This window comes from Chlamydotis macqueenii, chromosome 4 (assembly GCF_036417535.1).
Source record: "Chlamydotis macqueenii isolate bChlMac1 chromosome 4, bChlMac1.mat, whole genome shotgun sequence".
In the NCBI taxonomy this organism is placed as follows: Eukaryota; Metazoa; Chordata; class Aves; order Otidiformes; family Otididae; genus Chlamydotis; species Chlamydotis macqueenii.
In genome coordinates this window covers 82,368,212-82,382,872 of record NC_141559.1, presented here as the reverse complement: position 1 = coordinate 82,382,872, position 14,661 = coordinate 82,368,212, and the positions used below count along the sequence as shown (strand labels likewise).

At 44.7% G+C, this 14,661-nt stretch overlaps 1 protein-coding gene across 2 annotated transcripts in view; it reads right to left on the bottom strand.

Moving 5' to 3' along the window:
* Positions 1-1,445: 1,445 nt before the first annotated feature.
* Positions 1,446-14,661, bottom strand: part of ATRN (attractin) — a 149,095-nt gene continuing 135,879 nt past the window's right edge. For both annotated transcript variants that reach the window (XM_086746152.1, XM_086746153.1), the window contains exons 28-29: positions 7,748-7,862; positions 1,446-6,718 (exon numbers count right to left, since the gene is read on the bottom strand). In XM_086746152.1, the coding sequence (XP_086602278.1) occupies positions 6,594-6,718; positions 7,748-7,862 (240 nt within the window). In that variant the 3' untranslated portion in view covers positions 1,446-6,593. The remainder of the gene's footprint in view (positions 6,719-7,747; positions 7,863-14,661) is intronic.

Below are 14,661 nucleotides of genomic sequence, written 5' to 3'. Positions count from 1 at the left end.
AATAGAGCCCCATGCCTCTACGTTTTATAGAATCATAGAATCCCAGAATGGTTTGAGTTGGAAGGGACCTTCAAAGCCCACCCAGTCCAACCCCCCTGCAAGGAGCAGGGACATCTCCAACCAGATCAGGTTGCTCAGAGCCCCGGCCAACCTGGCCTGGAATGTTTCCAGGGATGGGGCATCCACCGCCTCTCTGGGCAACTGGGCCAGTGTTCCACAACCCTCATTGTAAAAAATTTTTTCCTAAAAAAATCCCGCTGTCCAAAACGAGCTCAAACCAGCTTTAAAACCACCAGCCCCTGCCCACTTCATTCCGAGTCTGGACGCACCACGCTGTGCTTTCAGGCTGGCATGCTCCGCTCTGCTCCGCTCGGCGGCAATTTCGGAGAATTGGGCTTCTGCAGCCAAGTTTAATGCCATGGGATGAAGCAGCACAACGGTCTTGGGAGAGGGCGGTGACTGAAACCTTCATGGCTCATCAACGCCAGGTTCAACTCTGCCTCAACTCAGCGGTGCTTAATTTCAAAGCTGAGGAGCGACATAAAAATAAATGGAGAACGACGGATTGCGTCTCGGCAGGAATCTGTTTCTGGATGCTGGGTGTGTTGGACGCCGGCTTCCAAGGGGTGGGAGAGGAGAGGTCACCTCTGACTTGGCTCTCCTAGCTTCTGTGTGCATCTGAAGCTGGCACCAAGACTTGATAAGGTTTGCAAAATTATTAGCGAAACACTTTGGATGATACAGGCTCCAGGGATGTCAGATTTTTTTCTCTTCTGATTCAAAGGAAGGAGCGGTTCAGTGGAAAAATTAGCAGTGAGAGTAAGAAAGGGAAGAGGCTGAGATTTTCTGTTGGGCTTATTAAAACCCCAGATGTAGAAGTCCTGAGCTTTGGGACAGCAAGACAGTTGCCGAAGCAAATAAAAACCAACTGGATCACGACAGCAAGGACTCACGACCCCAGCGCCGAGGAGGCTGGAGCAAATAAATCCCCTCTTCAGCCCTCACCATCCCAGGTGACCTGCGTGGAGGACGAACCCCTTTTCCTCCACAGTGAAGAGTCCGACACCTCGTGAGGATGCTCCACCTTTCCACCACCCTTCAGAGACAGCTGTGGCGAAGATCAGGGACAAGAGCTTCCCAAAGACACCTTAGGGAAGATGGAGGTGAGGGTGATGGTTTGGGGGGATTGCAGGGCGGTACGCGGACACAGCAGCCTACCGCCGTGCTTTGGTGGAGGACACGGCCCTCCGACCTTCTCCCAGATTTGGTACCCGGCACAGGGTGAACGCAACCTGCTCAGGGACACAGGAACACCCCGAGATCTGCCACCACCGTGGCAGAAACTCACCCTCACCAGAGCCACAAGTCTCTTCAAATAACTTGAGTTCTTTCCTCCCCCTATTTTAATAAACGAAGGGAAAAAAGAAGAAGAAAAAGCAGGAGGAAAAATTTTAACCAGATCATCTACTTTTTATTTCAGAGGAAAGATTTGCATTATTTACCTTTTATTTATATACATGTACTTCACATTTGTATTTAAAATGCACAGATCTCCCAATAATTTTCTCGTTCCGGCTTTAAATTAGCTGTTATTTTACAATACAAAAAATTATACCAAAAACTGCAGTCCTAAATGTGTGTATGTATAACACCCACAAACCCCAGCAATGAAATAGTTTACAATACTCGCTCATATTTACACATGAATGCAATAACTGCTGAATTATACATATTAACAAACTACGCTCAAGTCTGAACACAGATAAGAATCGTAAATAATTACAGAACAAAGAAAAAAAAATCCAGAATACAATTAATTAAAGGATCCTAGTGTAAAGAACATTTATTGCGCACAAATTTCAGAGTAATAGAAAACTCTTATTTTCTTTTTGCTTTTTTTTTTTTTAAAAAAAAAAATGGACTGACATATGTTACACTCCTCCACAACTTTTTTTTTTTTTTTTTTTTTCCTTCTTTCTTCTAGTGAGGTTTGTGGAGTCAAGGATAAACGTAGAGGAAATGTCTAAAGAACTACAGTACCTGGAAGACGCACAAAAACAGTCGATGTGTAGTGTTAGAACAAAGTGATAAACTGAACAAAACCCGATTCCGAAGCAGAAAAAAACCAGCATATGCACATCACGGCAGCATTCCTACCGTGGGAAACTCATCTAATTCAAGCAGCTATCAACAGAAAGAGCGTGAATTTGACTAAAATTGCCAAGACTGCTTCCAAAAATGAGAAACGCACACCTAGCCCTCCCTTCCCTTGGCTCCCACGTCCCCAAACGCTCGCGTGTGCGTGGTTTAAATGGAAGATGCACAAATCTCTCTCCCAACCTGCTCTTGCAGCTTAGCTCATCCGAAACCCCAAGCCCCCTCCCTCCCCTTCCCCTGGGGCATTCCCAAATGAAGATGAAAATGGGAAAAGAAGAGACGTCCGCAGCTCGCTGCGAGTCGGATGGATGAGTTTAAAAGTCGCTCCTGGCACGGAGGCTCCGTTCTCGGCTTTCCTGTAAGCTCAGTGCCGGGAAATCCCTCTTTGGAGGGAAAAGGGTTTTACTGGTTCTAACTGGGGGTCTTGCGGAGACGAAAAAGCGGCCGCTAACATGGGAGCTGTTAAGGATGGAGGATCACCCTCGTCTTTGTTGCGCTGGATTTTCCGCAGGTTACGGGGCTGTCGCGCTTTTACGGCGCCACACCATCAAATTTTGGTACGTTACGGGCTACGACTTTACGCCACTCACAGGCATCACCCCATCGCGTACAGCTTCATTTTGGCAATTTCAATACAGCGTGTCTTAAGCCCGGGGAGAGTGGCAGTAACTCAAAAGTGGTGTCCCATGAATCTTCCCGTATTCGACATCCACACCGTGGCAGGGTCTCCTGTCACTACTCATGCTACAACAGTCCAGAGAAAATTCTGGGCTAAAAAGAACGGAAAAAGGTGAACTAAAAAAAAAAATGGAGGTTATTTGGAGATCCAATGGCACCGTTGTTTTCTAGAATAAAACGGCTACAACATTTCTGATTTTTTGTTCATTTTTTTTTTTTAAAAGCTACTCTCAAAGAATAAAAGCGTTCGGAGGGTTGAGACCTTGCATGCTGAATTTCAGCCAGTAATAAACGCTTGAAAATAGTGATTTTGAATGGAAATCACTGGCAGAATCTTAATGACAGAGCCTTAAACTGCTGACTTAATCCTTCAAGTAACGACTGCTTTAAGTCCGTTTAGTGCCTGTCTTCAAGCGTTGGGTTTTTCCCTCTTTCAAATGGAAGAGCCCTGTCTTACTTGGCTTATACATTTAAGTGAAATGCGTTTGAACACATAAAAGTCAAGTTATGCCTCCCTGCTTTATACTGCAAGACACCACAATTATAATTTGATGTTTCTTTAAAGCTCTGGAAAGTTATCGGATACTCGTCATATGAAGAAGTTATTAAGACAAAACTCATACATCGTTTAAAATGCATCAAAAATACATTCAATATTTTTTTTTCTGGTTTATATACACATTAAATCTCTCCATGTTCTGCACGCTACAGTATAGTTTATGTACAAGTGCAAAATCGGTGTGTTATTTTTCATGTATTTACAGATTCTCCCATGAAATCACGTTGCTTTTTCCCCCCCACCCTCACCTCCAAAAGAAAGAAACCCACAAATCCTTCACTTTTGATATTGGTCTGGTGATAAACCACCAGCAACTCTTCTTCCCCCCATCCATTCCCACCTTCGTCTCTATTTTACCTTCAGGTTGGGATGAAACTGTTTGCAGCAGATTTATGTATGAGAGTTCTCTTTTTCCCTCATCAGTATGGAGATAAGATGCAGAGCAGAGCTACATCCTAAAGGAGCCGTTTCATTTTATTTATATAAATAAGTCTCATTCCTCTATTTACATTTTTTGGTTCTGCTAAATCTCAAAAGTTTGATCCTTTTTTGCTCGTCCTTCCAATCTCCGACACCTAACTTGGTGGCTACGCCTCTGGGCACGCTCTACCATAAGCTTTTGAGATCAGACAACCCAGCTCTCTAGGGGCGGAAAAAAACATTTATATCTTTTTGTTGATGTAAAAACACATCACCCCTCCAGGCCGAAAGCTGTTCAGGAAAACCTAAGCAACAACTTTAAGCACCTGCTTAAGCACTGTCCTGAATATCGAGACTAAAGCACAAGAGCTTTCTCAATTTGGGTTGGCAGTTTTCCTCCCCAAAAAAGTCTTGGAGAAGCAAGAAGACATCTCTGGACATGAGGATGCGCATCACGATGGAAAACTCATTAAGTAATAACAGGGGAGGGATTTTAGTCCAGTATAATTGCTCTAGTTCAGGTTAGCCCTACACACATAGGAAGTTAGAAAATATTTCCAGGAGATGAATCTGTCTGAGGTAATCTGTGCATCGGCTAAAACTTCAATTGCCTAAACCCCTTCATTCTAAAAGGCAAAGCTCAACCCTTTCCCTCCCATAATTTCTTTTCCCCAGAGGACATTTAAATTTCTAGTTTAGAAAGAGATGCATTTTATATATATATACACACACATACACACAAACACACACACACATATATATAAAATGCATTTTTTCCCCTCAATATTTTTTCTGCAGTCCTGTTGTATTTGTTAAACGACGCATTAAATCAGAATTATAATCCACCGCGGTCTTTAAACCAGGAGGCTGTCCCCCATCACCGCCGTTGGGACACGCACAGCAATTCATGTCTTTATTGTGATGCCGCTGCACTCCAAAGAGCTTCTTCAAAACATATGGTTAAAAAACAAAAAAAACCCAAAACGAGTGGCTGATATGTGACTGATCATCAAAACGTGCACAAAAAAAAAAAAAAGACACAGTTACTTGGGTTTCATTTTGGAAAAGGGTGCTACCTGGCCAGAAGATTCAAGAGCACTTTCCTTCGCTCCCCTCGATTTGCGACTTCTCCGTTCCATGAAGACTAGATGTCCTCATCAGAAACCAGTGACCTGAATGAAACCACACTGTGATTAAGCAACGATCACATGCCTTGTTTGGCACCTTCCCGTACCACCTGCCTACCGGCTTCAACATCACCACTTTGCCTGGCCCCGGCACCGCGCCGCATTCCAGAACCAAGGGGGACAGCGGGCACCAGCACGCGCAGCCTGACGGGTTACGTCCTCAAAACACCATAAGCCTCAAAACACAACCCCAACCAGTCAGAGTACTTCAGACGGTCTGATACATTCCCCTAAATTCCAAGCCTTCTCTTTGCTGCTCGCGAGTCCCTTCCTTTCACCAATGAGTCACCTTCTTCAACATCTAAGAGAGTTCAACCCCAACGGGAAATACCTGTAACTGATCACGCAGAACTCAAACCTGTGGCCAAAGCTGCTCTGCTTGCTTTTTCTTTGAAGTTTCACTTCATCCTCAAATGATCTAGCACCCGGAGTGTTGCTTTTTACCCCCTGTAAGGAGATGGAGCAAATCCTACTGCTGAGGAGTGATGCCTCTAAGCCCCGGCACAGCTCAGCTCTCGTCCAGAAGAATGGCAGGAGGGAAGGGAGAGGGAAAGAGGCCAAATGGGGAGAGAAAATCAGAAGAAATATAATGTATCTGACCTGGAACACAAATTGCTTCTATTAAAAGCGCTGGTGAAACCAAAAGTTTTCTTGTGAGATATTGAAACTCCACTTTCCCTCTAGATATTTCCATCTGGTTGAGTGGTTTGTTGGTCAGGAAAATGTCATTTTCCCCTGACTGGACGTGATATATTACAAAGAACACAGATTGCCTTGGGTGACTATATGTATGTGTGTGTAGACACATATTTAAAAGAAATAGAATTATGTTAGAAAGAAATGTGTGTAGCAGTCTCCTCACTCCCTAGATCTGTTCAAGTCTAGGCACTTGTGTGTGGTGTACTCCAAGCAGGTTAAGACTATGTAAACACTAAGTCCTTCAAAAGCAACGTTCAACTCCTCCAGGTATTGCACGCGGTGTGAGCAACATGCGACATCAGCCTTTAAACCATCCCAGCCTTCGCGTTCCTGACGTCCTGGACCACGATGACTACGAAAATGCTATTTCTGGAAGAGAGTTCCACTTAAATAATGAGGGAATAAACATATAATATTAAATGAAAACAAAGGATGAAGATGCTTTGAAGATTAATAGTAGTGTTTATGTGTTGAGAGCTGACACCTGTAAACACTGCATCTTGTTCTTTTTGTACAGTTTGATAAATACAGGAACTACAAAGCACTTTCCATGTATAAACCTGAGTGTCATTCATATCGGACTACTGTTCTATTTACACTGACCGTGAATGGCGGCGATCGGATGTTACTGGACCTGCAATAAAATCATTTTACTTTCAACTCAAAGAAAACAAAGGAGCAATCTGAAGCCACATGTCAGTAAAACTTAAGTGGAGCAGTTGTCAAATCAAGCCAACTATCACGTAGATGAGAGAAAAAGTTGGGTTCAAGGAAGTTGTGTTTTTCTGAGTGCTTCTAGTCTCTCGTGACACAACTTGGAAATCCTTCTCCTCCTCCTAGGTATTACTTTTCCATTTTGTTTAAAACCTTATACAGTTTCTGATGTCCATGCATCAAATACAGGTTCCTGGCTGTGCAGGGGGCTGCTGTTTCCGATTTCGTATCGCACCCGATTTCTCTTTGTAGGCAATTGGCATCTGTTGTGAAATGTCCACCAGTGCGCTGGCCACTGCGAGACCTGGAGGCAACAAGACAAAACAGTCACGGAAGAAAATAGTCACGGAAACAAATCCTTCTGCCACAGCTGGGAAAAACCCTCCAAGCCACAAAATGAATATAATTCTTTGAGTTTTTTTTAAAAAAAGCAAACTAGAAAAGCATTTTGGCTTAAGAGATTAAACTCTAGCGGCTATTCTGAAATAAGCTTTTAAATACTGCATGTTTTATTGAAAGCTACTGTAGTAGAAAAAGCTGGAAATAAGTGGCCGTGAAACCCATAATATTAAAGGAAGGTGTCTTCTACACCAGTAGATGTGCGAGAATGAATCCTGAAAGCACACATGCATGGAGGTTCCACTGCACTTCCCGGACATCCATCATCTCTGTAACCTCCCAGCGCATCCACAGTCAAACCACCGTTGGCCAACTGGGACTGAGTTGGGTACAGCCCACAGCCAAACCACCCCATCTCAAACCCAGCCGATACTCTTCTGTTAATGCTCTGCTGCAGCACGCTCACCGGGCACTGGAGAAACCCACAAACTGCCCAGGAGATTGTGTCTTGGTGCCCTGCAAGCACGTTTAAGGGAGAAAGGGCTGGGAACAGGGAAAACTTAAGCTGAATGGAGAAAATGGCTTTGTCCGCAGCTGCCGAGAGGAGGGCATGGATGCTTTGAAAGGACTGATGTCTCTGTACAAATGGAGCTGGGAATGAAGGGGAATATACTGGGACACAAGTTAGGCTCACAGTAGTTACTTAGGAAAGTATCTGTACCAGATGTCTCTTTTTCCCCAGCCACAAATTAAAGTGTAATCCAAGTATCAAATGTTCATCCGTCAACTGAGCCAAGAAATTGAATCAACCCTCAGGTGGGAAGCTAGCAGGGCACAAGCTAGCTAGGTGAAAATAACCCGAGCACGTCCTCTGCTGCCGTGAGGATACAGCAGCTACTACTGGATGAAGTCTGAAATCGTAAGGTGACTCTGTAAGGTTGGAGAAGGGGCACGGAGTTAATACCAACCCAGCAGAGACGAGGATATTCCTCACCTGACTGTCCTGGTGGTGGTATACCCCCAAGTCCACGAGGCAATCTCACAAATACCGAGAGAACGGCTGCTTTGTTCCCAAAGCAGGGCTCCAGCGCGATTGGCTTGGGCACAGTCTGCAGCGAGGGAAGGAAGAGGAAAAAACAAATGTTATACGGGGTGGTACACCCTCCCTCTTCCCCCAGCGTCGTCTCTCTCTGATCATACAAGCTTCAGGGCACGAACCACGCTTCTGCGCCTGGCAAACTTCCAGCACATAGCTAGCAAAGTGAAAACCAACGTTAGTAACAATCAAAACCCCAGTCAGCGCAAAAGACCACATTTACTTAATAAAAATCTAGCTATTAAAAAGTCAAGCACTGCGCAAGGTTTGTATTTCTCCCTAAATCCACTAACAAAGGAGCAGCTTAGCAAAACAACAGGACTGAGGTTTTTTTTTTCCCTTCGAGCCCAGCTGCGGCGCATCACAAATATCGGCACATCAGCCTGCTGCGATTTGGAAGCTCAACTTTCATTTCCAGAGTTTAACTCCGCATGACAACCTTCACAGCACTGTACGCAGTAACACGGTAAAGAACATTTATCCCCAAACCATGCTTTGTTTCACCATTGTTTGCTTTAAGCTGCGTTCCCCCAATTTTGTCTTTCACTTCTGTTCTTTCCCAAGGGGTTGTCTTCATTTTCCAGCGGTCTTCAAGACCCATCTGGACCACGTTCTGCTTGCTTTGGGAGCTGAAAGTGCTTTAGAAAGTCTACTGGGTGGTACTGTCCTTTTTTAAATGGAAAAGCAGAGGTTTTAGCAAAGCAGAGGACCAGTTTGTGATCCTGGATCTGGTTCCAGTGACCTGTCGTACCCCGAGATGGACTACTCTTAACACGCATTAGTGAAGCCTGTTTACTTCGAACACGAATATTTCACACTTACATCACAAACATGGGCATGAAATAAAGTTTTCAGATAAAATATGAATCGATAACTACGGAGATATAATGGGCAGCCAGCTTTCTCCCACCCTAGAAGAGCAGGGAACTGGATCCCTTGCTGACCCCCAGTGTCTTCCAACATCACCTTCCCGCTGCACTTCCGTAAAGATTTTATTTGAGTGATCCACAGCTAATTTCAATGTGTCAGGAGAAAGACAAAATGCAACAGCACAGCCCAGAAACTAAAATATATTCTTACCCGAGCTGGGCCCTGAGCTCACACACAATTATAGGCGACCAGCGTCATTGGGAGACGGTGCAACAGTAAACGAGGATGCAAGTGCAGCTATTAGAGAGCATCTTCTTTTGTTCCACATAAGCAAAAAAAGCTGAGAAACAATATTTTACCCAACACGCTCAGTGCTTTCTGATTTCTTGTTTAGTATGGACAAATTCTACCCTGGTATTAATGAAATAATTATTGCTTTTTCCATTAGGAGGAAAATTGTACTACTGTACTTAAACGTCCAACAGAAACTCAATACGACGCGAGGCTGAAAAAAATGATCAGGAGTCAAACAATGCTATTAAATTACTGCTGCTCAATAAAAGGAAAAAAAAAGAGATGACAGCAAGCAAAATGAAACTTTAAACTGTTTTCATATCTCATATTTACCGTAATGATTGCAACAACAATTTGTTAGGCTGTGCAAGGTAGATAAATGCACATTCTACAGACCGTAACATCGTACGCTGCTGTCCGCCTGCTTTATGGCTGCAGATTTCTTCATCTCCTCCCCGCCCCCAACAAAGAGATCCAACTCCAAATAATGCTTTTCCCACAAAGCAACCAAGCACACCCTGGCGCTATATCCCACGGGCGACTCGGTTACCGGAGGTAAGGGGGAGAGCGCAGAGAAGGCAACTGCAGAAATGCAGCCCACGGACTTCTGGCTGTGAGTGGGGGCACGCACCGAGGACAATTTATTTTCGGTTGAGGAAAGCAAAGCACCTTACTTATTCCACTGTTAATAGAACAGTTCTGCCCAATCCCAGAGGTTGGAACGCCGTGCTCGGGTGTTACAGCGAGCACTCGTGCTCATCCTCAGTGTTGAGTAGAATGAGGAGCAAAGACCAAGTAGAGAAGGAGGTGGGGGAAGAGAAGGATGAAGGAGCAACCGAACAAGTCAAGATAAAAATATTTTTTCTAATCTATTTTAATGTATTTGCTTTTAACACCTATGGGATTAATGGCCACAAAGATGATGAGAGGGCTGGAGCACTTCTCCTGGGAGGCCAGGCTGAGAGAGCTGGGGCTGTTCAGCCTGGAGAAGAGGAGGCTCCGGGGAGACCTTAGAGCAGCCTTCCAGTAGCTAAAGGGAGTCTACAAGGAACATGGTATAGGCTTCTTCGTAAGGCCTGTTGCGATACGACAAAGCGTAATGGTTTTAAACTAAAAGAGGGTAGATTCAGACTGGACATAAGGAAGAAATTTTTTACACTCAGGGTGGTGGAGACCTGGCCCAAGTTGCCCAAAGAGGTGGTGGATGCCCCATCCCTGGAAACATTCCAGGCCAGGTTGGCCGGGGCTCTGAGCAACCTGATCTGGTTGGAGATGTCCCTGCTCCTGTCAGAGGGATTGGACTGGGTGGGCTTTGACGGTCCCTTCCAACCCAAACCATGCTGCGATTCTAATGAAAATGCCTCCACAACTCTCTCCCTTCCCCAGGGTAACGTGTTCAGTGCAACTCGACATCAACATGCTTCGTAATGTCATGGCGATGCTCAGCAGCACACTCATCATCCTCCCGTCAATATATAGAACGGAGAGCTGGAAAATACTCCTCGCAGTCATGGCACCCAGCCCCTCGCTAATGCAGGTGACTGCACATAAAAGTGCACTGCTCTGCTTTAAAAGCAGTTAGACCTTCAGCCTGTGCCATCACCTCTGCAAGACCTTTCCAGAGGCACTCTGCTCCAGAAACCTTCTTCTAACCTCAGCTCTCACCTAACTTTATTCATCCATCTTCTGTGCCTTAACCCCCTCCCTGGCCTTTACCCTGCTGTACATCTCGGCCTTTGTTTGGCTCATCTGAATGAGCAACGCTCTGAATTCCTTCTCTGAACACAAACACTCCTTCTCCAGCTCTCCCAGCACTCCCTCTCCGCCTCGTCTGCTGCTCTGGACCACGGGTGACCTGAGAGGCATTTCAGGCCTTGACAGGGCCTCTGTAATGGATTCAAACCCACCTCGATCCTCCTGCACATCATAAAATGGTAAGGAATTGAGGTTCATTATACAGCTCTCAGTCACAGAGCTGAAGGAACTTTGAGGGTAATTGATCTCATCTCTCAGCCCCAAAAAGGACCTTTTCTCCTCCTCTGCCCTTTCCAACTCACAAACTCTGAGCGTGCAGCAGGAACCCTCATTATGAATCCCTGTGGGCACCATCTTTCCCTTTCCATGGGATTTTTATTTAGCTCCTCAAGGTCACATGTCTTTCTCCTCTCTGCCTTCCTGATCCCACTCTGAACCATGAGGAGCTCCTACTCAGGTGTCACCGGTGCTGAAAGAGCCCCGAAGAGGCAGCCAGTGCTGTCCCTCAGCGAGTGACAGCAGATCCCAGCCACACAAACACCTAAAATTCAGTGTTATTTCATGGAGATGAGTCTGATCCTCAGCGCCACAGGAATTTTTAATCTATCTGATGTACCAGAGAGAGCTGAGAGCAGAAGACATACCTCTGAGCCTCCCTCCTTCCCTTGTCAACCTGCTTAGAAAAGCTGAACGTTGGTAAAAAATTGTTAAAATTTCACTGCATGGGGAACTTTGTTTCTATGAACTATGCAAAACAAGGAGGCAGACTTCCGATAATGATGCATCCAAAATCTGTCAGGCAGTTGCAAGCTAATTTGGAAGGAACACATTAAGCACAAGATCATCTTGCTGCAGCTAATCTCAATCTTAAATCCAAAAGGGGAAAAAACGGCCTATTGTCCATCAAAACCAGCCGTTCTCCTGCGACACGCTGCAGTTAATAACAGCAAAAAACCAGCATGAAGAATCAAGTCCTGCAAATTTATTTTTTGACAGCAGCAGTTCAGGCACCTGCTTTTTGAACTGTGACTCACACTGCATCTCATCTCCAGGCGCGCGCTCGCCAGGCCAAGAGACAAACGCGCAGCCTGATGAAATGACTCACATGCCGAGTGACGGGCATTATGAATTTGATGCAAGCAAGAGGTCAAGTGGGAGTGAAGGGCACACCGTGCCCTCTGCGAGACACGGAGCAAGCCGGCGGTGGAGCCCGGGGACCGTATTCTGCAGCCAGGGAGGAAACACATGGGTAATTCAACCAGCAATTTAAGATTTAAGGGCTATCCTGATTGCAAGTTGACCTTGACGTGAGCCTGCTCATGTTTTGACATGAGAGTGTTTTGACTACAGCAACCTGATCTGGTTGGAGATGTCCCTGCTCCTTGCAGGGGGGCTGGTCTGGATGACCCTTGAAGGTCCCTTCCAACTCTAACCATTCTATGATTCTGTGCAGGTGCTACCATGGTGCAAAGCAGCTAAGGAGAAGCTGGTTGGTTTCATCAAGTTGAATTTTCATGGGGAGTCTTAAGAAGACCTGACGTCTCCTTTCCTTCCCCATCTCTGCAGCACCTCCTCCGTGGCTTCTGAGCACTCCTGTTGTGGATCCAAGTTGCTTTTCTGCAAGAAAGCTTGGAGCAGACTTGGGAACCAGAGATCAGGTCATTCTAAATGCTCGTGCTTCAGTCTGACAGGTGGCTTTTAACGGCCCACTTAAAAAAAACCATAAAATACGCAGATCTCCAAACTTCGTAACACCTTGCATCAGATGGTTAAAACCAGCCTCTGCCAGAGACTTCCATTTAGCGTGTTTTGATAAAGCCATTGTTAAATTATAGAAGCAATTCCTTTTTACTGAAGGCTCAACGGCACAATAAAGTAGACATTATTCAAATCTATGCAAATCAGGTGCATCCCTCAGACACTCGACGACTGCTACGCGCGGCGCCTGGACAGCGGAGTCTCACACTGGGATGGGGACGCAGCGGGGAGAGCAGAGCCCCGTTGCTGGAGCGGGTGGACGAAGACCACCATTCAACGGAAATGTTGAGAAAAGTCCTCACAACTAGGAATAAATGTAAATGTCAAAGATGTTTAAAGCAGTACGAGATCTATTGGGTCATCTAATTAGTCTGCCTTCTCCAGCAGGATTTTCTACACAAAAACGGGATTTTCCTGGACTTCAGGCTATTTTTAGGTGACCCAGGTGTGGAGTGCACCACGAGCTCCCTTGGGAGACAATTTCACAGCTAAATCAAGCTGAACTGCGTGATGTTCAACCTAAACGTTTCTTTTTTTTAATTTCCTCTCATTATTTCTATTTACGCTGCTTATATTCGACAAATTCTAAAGGTTAATAATCTGTCACATAAAACTAATGGCTAGAACAATAAATACTTTGTGCAATTTAAAAAACACAGCATCAATTTTATTTAGGTTCTGTAATACACTGCAGGCATACTGCTTTTCAAAATGTATTAAAAAAATACTGTAGAGAATTTTTTTTCCTTAACAAGAAAACATATTTCTGTGGCTTGATCAAATAACACTTACATGGTTTTCAATTTCCAGTAAGGAAATTCAAATAAAGGAAAAATCTGATGATGGGGGAGAAGGGAAGAAGAACATTACTGAAACAGTTCAACTTTATTATTTGATTCCACTTCTTCAGATGATTGCACTCTCTAGAAAAAGGGTCAAATTCCATTTGCAAGTTTTTAAATTGTGCCATTAAAAGCTGACTGAACATTTTTAAAATAAGTTACAAGCAATTTTCTATAAAAAATAGAGCATTAAGTTTTAAAAATCATATTCTCAGGGTAATATGTATGTCCTCTAAGACAGAGATGAATGAACTTTTAGCATTAATTTGCAGTAAACGAGCCTAGATTAACAATTTACATTTACCTTGTCCCTGATATCTACCTTGGAACTGACATGGGCTGGGGAACGCATTGCTCGTGACTTGGTCCCAACGTTGGGGTCCTGTATGTGAGGAACTAAATAAAAACCGTATCCAAGCCCTTAGATGAATGGTAACGGTCTGAAATGGAAAATACAGACGTGAGCAACCTGAGTTACCGTTAACTGGGAGCACACACGCAAACCGGCCTCACGGGGCACTGAGTTTGCTCCCACACTGCTTTCTATTTTAAAATGCACGTTGTCAATCCAGCAAAACACAGACACCAGGCCTCGGTGAAAGAAAGGATTTCGCTAGGCAAGTTTGTATTTCAAAAGCAGTCACCCTGAAACGACAAAAATCTCATGTCACAGCTTTGAGCATCGCCGCTCACGTAAGCCAACGCTCGCCCGTCTTTTTCAATTCCCTGCTGATGCCCTGGGGAGGGGATGGGACGGATGGAGGGTGGCAAATCTGGGCAAAATATACATGGTCCACAGTGGATATTTATTTTGATTTTGTATGGGTGAAGAGACAGGACAATTCTGGTTCTTTTTGACCACTTGGGTGGCTTTGGCACATGAAAAAGTATCAGTAAAAAAAGCATTGAAATAGGAGAGTTGGATGAAGACTGCAAACACAAGGCACACAAAACAAGTACTTGGCACAAAGGAATGCAAACAGGTCCCTGATAGCGTTTCTGAGAAGCTGCTGGTGTTATTAGTACTTCAGTCAGAAGAGACACTGCACCAGAGGGGAAAAAAGGGCTTAGAAAAACCATCTCCTGTGGGAAGCTTCGCGCTCCTTCCTCTCCCTCCAGCAACCTCCTCCTTATCAGCTAAAATCAGGGTCCACCCTGCTGCAAAACTTAGGTCTTCAAATCTAAAACTAGTTAAACCTCAATTATCAGCCAAATATTCCCTAAATACAAGGCAGGCTCCCTGTTGATTTCATGATAGCTCCCTTCCAAATATTTCTATTCCATATGATATTA